General features: G+C 33.6%; 1 protein-coding gene and 1 pseudogene across 2 annotated transcripts; both read right to left on the bottom strand.

Annotated features, from left to right (window-relative positions):
- Positions 1-85: 85 nt before the first annotated feature.
- On the bottom strand, positions 86-4,907 carry LOC123202423 (E3 SUMO-protein ligase MMS21-like). Of its 2 annotated transcripts, none has more exons than XM_044618361.1 (7): positions 4,752-4,907; positions 3,871-3,942; positions 3,064-3,174; positions 2,842-2,952; positions 2,170-2,309; positions 564-649; positions 86-487 (listed from the first exon to the last, which is right to left on the bottom strand). In XM_044618361.1, exons 1-7 carry the CDS (start codon positions 4,845-4,847, stop codon positions 339-341), a joined length of 765 nt encoding a protein of 254 aa, XP_044474296.1. In that variant the 5' UTR covers positions 4,848-4,907; the 3' UTR covers positions 86-338. The 2 variants fall into 2 exon arrangements, with proteins under 2 accessions (XP_044474296.1, XP_044474298.1); XM_044618363.1 differs by having other exon boundaries at positions 4,775-4,886.
- Positions 4,908-7,233: 2,326 nt separating this feature from the next.
- Positions 7,234-8,241, bottom strand: LOC123201703 (annotated as a pseudogene).
- Between the last annotated feature and the right edge of the window lie 2,046 nt (positions 8,242-10,287).

Genomic DNA, 10,287 nt, shown 5'->3' on the forward strand with positions numbered 1-10,287 from the left:
TAAAATAATATTATTTCAATTAATATATATTGAAATGATATTATTTTAATCATTTTTATTCAACTGTAGTACCGAATCAAACTCAAAACTCAAATTTGAGTTCGAACTCAAACTCGATTCTTCGCAAACAAACTGAACTCCAACACTTTTGATACAGACTCAACAAACTCAATCTTGAGCTACACTTAAGTCAAAACAAACTTAAACTCGATTCAATCTGACTCAAATCCAGTCCTACTAGGAATTCAAAAATTATAAAATACCAAAGATTAATACATAATACAATTTCTGAATCCAAAACAGGATGTAAGATTACACTTGCACAATAACCACTTTCCTTACGCATTTTCTTCATCATCAAGCCCTGTGCAATCTTCAATCACATTAGGCCTGGCATTTCTATTGTTCATTGACCGCATTTCTTCTATTTCAACCTGTAACAGAGGGTCACACACAACTTTTGCTGCCTTCAGAATCTTGGGGCACCCTGACAGGAGAAGAAATTTTCAGTGATAAAAGCTTGCATCGGGTATTAAAAGCTCAATTAAAAACAAACAATATACCTGCTACCGGGCATCGGCCATTTTTATTCTTGGATTTAATATAGGCCAAGATTGCATCCCTTTCATATATATGCTTGCACTCCACACTGCATCATGATAAGCCACAGACATTGAAACAAGTCAGACTCTGTTGTTAAACTAATATGCTGATGAACTCAAACGCCTGGCCAACAATGGAACAAGTTTATCTAGGCTAAATTCTACATGAATAAAACTATGCATATAAACTGAGATGACAACTTTGTGATTAGATGATATGATTATTAACTTTTTTTTTTACTTCAAAATTACCTAATAAGATGTTATCACATCAATTGGTATAGATAAGTTTATACAATTTTTTTGTATATATAAAATTACTTATCCTACAATACAGCCATGGCAAAACTAAGAAACCAACCATCGTTCACCTCAAGCTAGGAACACCTTAAAACGTAGAATAGGCAATTACTTTCATATGCACCGAAACAATGACTCCCATAAACATTAAAACCAGGAACCAATGATTCATCAGTTCTTGTGTCAAAGATAACTTTCATTTGCTATTTTCCAAACAATTGCAGACTCGTATAAACCGAAGAAAAACTTGAAAAATAACTAATAATAGGTCACAATGACATAAGACGGTTTTATTTGACCATGAATGAGATTCTTTTTCACAAATTTAGTTTTTTTCATATATATTTACCAAGTAGGCCCTCGCCAGACCAAATACAAGTTTGATAGGTAGCTTCCAACACTCCAGTTTAGAGAAGCTTGCTCATTTATAGTTGATATGAACTTCAGGATAATCACACTTCAAAAGCTAACTATTGAAATAAAAGAGCCCAAAATCATCTAAACCTCATACTAGTTGTCCATATTTTCTAATATAGGATCTAAGTCTTATACCTTGAACTTGAGATCCTAACATACTACTACACTCCGCAGCCCTAACGCCCATAGGGTTAACTATGCACTAGCTCCCTACTAACCTCGAGCAAACACTGCAATACCAACGTCACCATCAGCGCAGTACGATTGCAACTGGGAGATTTCGTGTTGACTTTGATATCAAATTATATAAAACTTAGAAGAACCACACCTCAAAAATTAGCTATTGAAATAGGAGAATCCAAGACCATATAAATTTCACACTAGTTGTCCATACTTTCCAATGTGAGATTCAGGTCTCATACCTTGCACTTAAGATCGTAACAATAGTTCACCCCGTTTTGTGCTTAAACAATATCTTAAAATTACCTTTCCCTTAATGGTAGTGCCCACCAACATAAATTCAGTCATTTTACTGATATAAGAGGAACAGTGAAGCCCCCACCATACAGACAACTGAACATGACATTAGATCAGCAATCAAGAACAAGTACAGCCATTAGCCAGTCAAAAAAGGCTGAGACATGATTGCTTAAAACCCCCTAGTGTTATCTTGGAAATGTTAAGGGAAAAGCATGTTCCTGTTAAGCAAATTTTTGCATATAGTATTTCCAGTTATGGTAAGAAAAAAAAAAAAAAAAGCTTACGAGTTTCTAAGAAGAGAAAAATAACATACAAAAGATCCAACTGACTAAAGAAACACCAAGATATGTTTGAAGTGAGCCTACAGTACCTTCGGACTGGGTCTGCTAACTCAGTAAGGGGTTTTCCACTCAAAGGACAAGTGAAATTCAAAAGGTTGCACTGGGTACTGGTCATTATAACGTCCTCCTGCTCTTCCCCTGGCATTGGTTCTCCTGCATGATGAACATTCTGCAGGGAAATAGCAAAACACCACCAAATAGATAATTAAAAGATAAAGTAGCCACAACAACTGATAGAATTTCAAAACAATAAATATGGAGATAAAAAACTTGGTGATTGTAACTCTCTTCAAATATGCAGACATTTATATTGATTGCCACAGGGTGTTAAAGTAAGTCAGGCAAGGAATAAAGGTTTAAATTAGCTATGCTTCACATTAATTTTGAAGTATTAATTTGTCGCAATATATACTACTCAATTCCTACCTTGAAGGTATTATATTACAGTGTTTGATTATCAGCCCATTTTTAAGTATTAAACATTGCTGTATAACTTCTTCAGTTTTTACCGCTCAAATATAATTTAAAGTATCTGTTGGTTGCTTGAGAGGTGTCTAAATTGTACTTTCTCTCCCTCAAACAGACACAAATGCTCCATCCAAAATGCTTTCTTTCCAGAAAATGAAAGGTGTCTCTTTTACAATTGACTGACATTCAAGAAAAAATGTTCCACATTTTGTACTAAATGTCTAGAAAAATACCCAGACAGCTTCTCTGAATTGACGCATCAGTGATTCCTTTTGTGGAAAAGATGATGAAGCAGTCTTGGACTTCACAAGCTCACCCTCAAGCAACTTCTTAAAATCTGTTAACTACAATTCAAAATTGTACCAACAAAGTTTATAAAAAGAAGTGTCTGTACAATTAAACCAACACAGTCATTGAACAAAGAAAGCCTATGCATAATAAGATAATCCAGTCACCTCTGTCCCAGGCTCATATAAATTTCCAATTGATTCAATGGATGATGAATAATGTGTACAGTCTCCATAAGCTTCTGACAGCTGCATAGCAGCATCCTCTAGTTTCTTCACCTGAAATTATTTACAATTACCAATTCCAGTAATATACAGAAAGATGCACAGAGTTCCTATCAAATTTTCAACTGTTGTTTAGCAACTGAAACAAAGACACCAGTTTTCAGATTCAAGTAAAAGCTAAATTATAGGAACAAAAAATTTAAAACAGAGCCATGACCAAAAGCCAAAAAAAGATTTGTTGTGAAGAAATTAAAACAACACACACACACAGAAATTAATTTAAAATGGAGGTATTGGAAGCAAGGAAAGAACCTAAACAACCACATAATACCCTAAATTTTTCTCATCTGAGGGTGCCTTTTCCTCCTTCATTCACATATCTTAGAAAACAAATAGAGCATATAGATGTGTTCTTTATCAGGCAACAAGTAGCCAAATACTTAAAGCTCTCAATAAGTTGTAAAAGGCTACTAAAACAGTAAAATCAGATCCTGGCTTCATCAAAGTTGTCAGGGTTTGGTAGATAGCATAATACTAATCATGGCCCATTAGCTCTAAAAATATGTAAATAAAAGAATATTTTAACATTAATGCAAACGAAGAGATAATTCTTTCCATAATTGCAAAAAAAAACTCAGAAATCCAAATTTAATGTACTTTGTTTCTTACAATTTTCCACATTCTCTGACAACAGAATGCACGTGCAAGTACATAAACAAATAAACAAACATAACATATCATTAAAAATACCATTTGAGATTGATTATCTCTTTCTAAATCAACTGCAACCTCCTTCATCAAACTCATTGCTTTTCGAATTTCCTGCAATAAACATTGAAAATAAATTATAATAGCATCAGATATAAAACAACACACATATGAAATGAGCTTCTTTGGCAAGCTTCTCAGCATCAGTTTCATCTTTCTTTCACAAACTACATATTGTACTTAATTTTATACAAATAATAACCAACTGGAATTTAACTTTAAAAGAAATAAAAAATAACAAGCACTTCCCATAACTCAACTAAATATCAATATCACATTAACTTAATTACTACTGCATTACACTACACCTTCTTTGCCAAGAATTTTCAATCCAGGTGCCCTTCTATAAATTTGGATGAATATATCTTCACTTAGGTATTTTTTTATCATAGAGAGAAATTTTTTTGGCAAACAGCAGTAAAAACTCTTCCTAACAAAACCAATCACTTGTATAAAAGTTCTAACAAAGTCTTTTGCCAAAAGTATTCCATGTGAGAGCTTTTTTTTTTTTTGAGTTAGAAAAAACACTTAATGGTTCTTTCTTTAAAAAAAGAATGCATTTTTTACCAAAGAGCACTTCCAATAAACTTATTAGCAATGCATTCTCAAATCACTTTAGTACAAGTGCTACCATATGAGTTTTCGGCACAGATATCACACCTCTATTGTAAATTTGATCGCTTACCAATAGCAGCCTTTAGGTTCTGAATACTAGCAACTGAGCCCTAAATTCGCTTCAGTTTTTTATTCTGAGTACATCACAATATTTTTTGGCGTTTTGAAAACGAAAAGTAAAATAAAAAAAAAAGGAATTATCGGCAGCAAGAGAAACGACTTGAAATTTGTGAGAACAGAAAACCTACACCAAGGAGGGAGTTGTTCTCACTGTATAAAGTTGTGGTGGCGTTTCGGATTCTTTCGGTTAGACCGTCGTGCCGAGAACCGGAGGTAGATGCCATTAGAGAAGGAGAGACCGATTGGCGAGCGTCTGGCTTTTTGGAGGGAATGAAGCTAGATGTGGTAAAGAGGGAAAGCTTGGGCTAGAGTCGGTGGGCCGGCCACCTCTGGCACAGCCCACCATGCCTGTAGGCTGTACTAGGCCAGGGCCAGTACTGTAGTAAGTCTTGCGGATCAAACTATCCGATCAGCCCATGAGGGCCCTCAGCACAGGTTGTAATGTAATGGATCGTATCTATAGGCCCTTTATGGGATTAGCACATGGGTTTGGTTAGTCGGCCCGGTTTTTAATAATAAATTAATTTTTTAAAAATTAATTATTAAATTTTATTAACTTATATTCACTTTCGAATTAATACAATCAAAGACAATACTCCATAAATAGCAGGTTGACCCTTCGAATTATAATTTTTATTTATTTTTAAATGATATAAAATCATCTATTTATTTTTATTACTTCTATTCGTATTATAATTAAACTTTTTATTTTTATTGGTGACAACGTTTCTAACTTATTTTCTTTAATTATCTTTTTGGTTTATCCCTTGCTTGATCTAGCATAATTGTAGCTCATACACTCTACTAACTAGGTTAGATTTAAGTTGAATCAAGCTTGAACTCAACTCGATTTGCATATACTAGAGCTCAAGTTTGTGGAAGCTAAGCTCAAACTCAACTTGAATTTGGCTTGGCTCTTTTCAAGCTCAAATTCTTAACTATTTTATTATTAAAACGACATCGTTTTAATATATATTGATCGAAACGATATCGTTTTGTATCAAAATTTTTAATTGACAAAAATGACAAGTAGCTCGAGCTCGAGCTCGAGCTCGAGCAAGCTTTTATAGGATTAGCTCGTTTCGAGCTTGTTCAAACCGAGCTCGAGCTCGAACAAATTCGATAAACATCAAGAAACTCATGCGTATGGTTATCAGATAGTATCACTTTTTACTTTTGTTTTATATGTTATTTCACCTTTCAATTAATACCTAACAACTTAGTTTTTATATATATATATATTTTTATATAATACTTTGATAATGAAAATGCTGAAAATATTTTAAATGAAAATATATTCAAATAATTGAAACGAATTTACTTTTGAAGACTTAAATAAGAAGAACTCGGATTAATATAAACACGAAATAAATAAAAGTGAAATTAAACTGTTTATTCTTATATATCATTGCAAAAATACTCTGATTTGATAGATTAACATATAAAGGAAAAGTCAAAAGTGTCCCTCCAAACAATTGAACTCGAGATGCCGATGATTGTCTCAAACATTTGACTTCCCATCATAAACAGGGTTTGCTCAATGTTCAAGGGTGTTCTTCTTTGAGTTCAACCACGTTGTTGAACAATCGCGTTCTCGTTTGCTCTTCTGATACTTTATCGAATACAACCACAAACTGAAAACAGAAATATGCTTTTGCAAATGGCAACATAATATTGAAAAGCTTACTACAGACCAGTTCAGCACAGAAAATTCGTTTTGCAAGAATATTCATCATATGCAACTTTCTTGGGCTTTTGAGTTAACCAAAGCAAAGCTTTTGAACAAGTTCGTGGCGCGAAACAAGATCTACATTGTTTTCGCTTTTATTCATCAACAGCAAGGGCACACAGATAAGGCAGCCACAAGCCCTCCTCCGTTGGCCAGCCTCAGCCTCAGCCTCCTTGGTCAGCTTGTCGTCACTGCACATAGGGAATAGGAAACGTCTGCCTTTCAGGGCCTGCCACCATGTCTACCCAAAGCAGGTCAGACTTGTGGGTTTACACCATCTATATGGGTGTTTTTAAGTTTTACAATCCAAAATGAATATCAACAAAAACTCAAAACTGTTTAACCATTTCCTAATGTGAAATTTGTTAGAATATTTTCTGACATAGGGCCATATTAATGATGATTTTAATTCAATAAAATCAGATAATTAAATAGTTTAATAACAGTTTATGGATAAACATAAATGATAAATAAAAATAAGTTAAATATACTTACAAATTATGATATGAGTAAACAATATTAGTATGAGTTTTAAAATTTACTAGATCTTTGATGAGATCTAATAACCAACTATATATTAGTTAAATCCCTATTCTGAAACTAATATAATATAATTTTACTTATTGAAAGCTTTCATTAAGAGATGTTTTAGAAGCAAAAGTCTAGTCCTTCAATACAGATAATTTTAGTAGATCTACGAATTCAGATTTAATCTGTATGATGTTTTAAGTATTTCTATAAACTATAAAATATTTAATTTTATATTTTATATTTTATATTTTATATATAGATTTGTGGTATTATGGTTACATGATTATATATTAGTTTATATGAATAAAATCTTATAGGATTTGTCTAAGATGCCACAGATGAAGCAAAACTCATAAAAAGGAATAGAGTGATTGAGGATTGTTGTTACCATCTCCAATGACTTGTTCATCCCACTTGATGATCGGCAATAGAGGAAGTGTGCTTCCAATGTACATCACTTCAGCTGCATTTTTACCTTCCTCGACGGTGAGATTGGCCGTCATGATGCATTTCAACCGTCCTTGCTCGACCAACTTGAGCGCCATATCCAAAAGTCTTTCTGCAGTGCAACCTATGAGGATCTTATAAAAATTCGGCAAGACGAGCTCCTTTTCATGGCTGATAAAACCCACATTCATATTTGGACCCTCTGCAATATAACCCTCTTCATCAACCCAAACAGAAGCAAATGCCCCCTCATCTTCAGCCTCCATCTTTGCGAGGACATTTGGAAGATAATTCAAATTCTTCGTTGTGGCAAAAAGCGGTGGCTTCATGGGGATGGTGGATGTAATCACTTTAACGCCTTCTTTGCACAGTAAAAAGTCATCGGCAATGACTACAGTGTAGAATGCCGACGTTGGACAGCCTGCAGGCGAAAGCAAGAAGTCCCCAGGGTCAGCACTCAGTCAATATCTTAAAAGTTCCCTTCTTGCGCTGTGAAACAGCTGCAAATTGCACAAGAATGCTTCGAAATGTTGGTGGAGAAAAGGGAGGGAGAAAAAAAAACCTTGCATTTTCAGCTGATATCAGAAAACCATGTAGATGGCCACCGAGCTCGTACAGATATCAACAGTGATCAGAAGCAAGCATTATCACAATCAAGCAAACAAACAGAACTTGCAAACATTTGCTGTTCAATCTAAATAGAACAGAATTATGCCTACCCATCTAGAATTATTGCAGTGTCAAAACACCCCACGTCCTCGATGAACCATGTGATCGTCAATGGGGATTACCATCATAGCAGGATGAAGAATTATTCCACCAAATACGCTGGAATATAAATAGATAGCTGGGTATGGCTTCTTGTCCACTGACTCCTACTTCTCGTGGAGCTTTTCAAGCAACCGATTCATATAAAGCAATAAGCAGCAAGAAAGTTATCAAACAATGCCATTCTCGGAATGTTATACACATTTTTTAATATACAATTAAGTATATATATATAAAGTATAATCAGATGATTATGTATTATCTTATCTTTAATTCAAAATCATTTTCAATTGTATTCTCCAAAATATACGAATAGTTTTATTGTTCTCGAAAAAATCCACTTGTTAAAAGAAATGAACTAGAATGACAAAAGCACTGTGAAGATTCTACCTCACTCCATAATATTAACCTCTATGGAGGAAACTGTCAATGGGGGCGGAATGGCCCATTCTTATCAAATATGCTATTTTCTTGGGCCAAAAGACTTATTCCCACCCTAGGTTTGGTTCAATCCCAATTTGTTATCCATAAAATTTCAAAAATTATCTCATTTATTTTTTTTAATTCAAAAAGCTAACAATTTTTTTTTATTAATAGTTTTAAAAAGTTATTCTTTTCTCTTTAAAGTTTGATTTTTTCCGTCACCACTTTCTGATAAACTTCTCTATCTCCGACTGTATTCTCTCTCCCTTCTGGCTCCTCTCTCAATCTTGGGCTAAGGATAAGCATTCTTTAGCTAGTAATTCTTTCCAAAATTTTGTGTAAGAACACACAACTTCCGCAATTAATGCTAAAACAGACTCTCCTAATGCAATTCCTACCTTAGAGAGTTTGGTATTGAACCGTTCTAAATAAACCTTCAAGGTTTGATCCTTCTCTTGTGGAATATTTCCTAGATGACTTATTGCGACTGCAAAGCGCTTTGTCGCTTGGAACTGTAATAAAAATAGAACAGTCAACTGCTTCCATGAAACTGATTGATTCGTATGGTAATTTTTTGAACCATCTTTTTGCCCCTCCTACAAGTGTGACTGCTAAGCATCAACATCCAACATGATCAAAAACTTGGTGAAGTTCTATCAGGCGAGTAAATACACTTTTGTCGATTTATTGCTGAATTCTAAGAAAATGAATTCATAATCATAAGAAACTGATTTGTTACATTGAGTTATCGTTTGAGTGGTTGTCTTATCTGTTTCGACAAATCTTTTATGTTATTTTAGTTTTTTTAAATTAAAATCGTTTCTTTTAAGCCATTAGACACTGAATTATTGTTATTTAAAATAAAATTCAAGGGTTAACCCGAACACGAGTTTTGACTATATAATGTTAATTATTAAACAAATGAGTAATATTATATATATAACTTTTATATATAATTTTAAGTACAAATAATATTGTGTCACTTTGTAATTAAATATTTGAAAATTAAAGATAAATCAATATTAACTCATATAATTGCAAATTATTATTTGTATATAAAGTTTAATTGTAAATAAAATTTTATTTAATTAAATAAGCTAATATTCATAAATCTCACCAGTAGGGATGGATACAAACCAAGCCAAGCGCAAACACCCTTTAGATAGAGTTTGACTTAAATTTGTCTAGTTAACATTAAAGGTGATTCGAGTTCAATTCAAATGAAAATAGTTCGGTTTGATTCAAGTTTAGCACAAATTTATGGCTCAAACTCGTGGTTTGAATTCATAACTTATTAACAAAATGACATCGTTTAACAATTATTTAATATAATTCGAATCAAGTAACGAGTTAAATTCGAACCAAATTAAGTTATTTGTCTATTTCACGAGTTAAACCGAGCGAAACTCTATAGCTTAAGTTCAATCGGTTTTAAAACAAATCAAATATTTTAATTTAAAATCAGTTTGTATTCAAAATAAATAAATTCAAATTGAATCAATTTTTGAACGAGAATCAGTGCTGTTCAGATCCGGCACTTCTCACCGGTAAAATATGTTTCTGACAGAAGAGCACAGAGGAGCGGCGGGACCAGATAATGGGTGGAGATCAGAGAGAAGGACAATGACAAAGTAAAAAAGTGAGTAAAAGTGAGGGAGTGGCTAACCTGAGCAGAGGTTAAAGTTAAATACTGAAAAAGCGGACTCGCACAACTAAGCAAACAAAGAGGACGGAGAGACGAAGGGGGAGGGCGGCGCCGTTTACTT

The sequence above is a fragment of the Mangifera indica genome, chromosome 18 (genome assembly GCF_011075055.1).
Source record: "Mangifera indica cultivar Alphonso chromosome 18, CATAS_Mindica_2.1, whole genome shotgun sequence".
In the NCBI taxonomy this organism is placed as follows: Eukaryota; Viridiplantae; Streptophyta; class Magnoliopsida; order Sapindales; family Anacardiaceae; genus Mangifera; species Mangifera indica.

What these genes read in the sequence shown, in the direction of transcription:
- LOC123202423 (XM_044618361.1), bottom strand. Translation starts at nt 4,847, where the DNA reads ATGGCATCTACCTCCGGTTCTCGGCACGACGGTCTAACCGAAAGAATC. An exon ending in AGAACAACTCCCTCCTTGGT is followed by an intron (nt 3,943 to 4,751) that starts GTAGGTTTTCTG and finishes TGTTTATTGCAG; the next exon opens with GAAATTCGAAAAGCAATGAG. An exon ending in GAGATAATCAATCTCAAATG is followed by an intron (nt 3,175 to 3,870) that starts GTATTTTTAATG and finishes AAATAATTTCAG; the next exon opens with GTGAAGAAACTAGAGGATGC.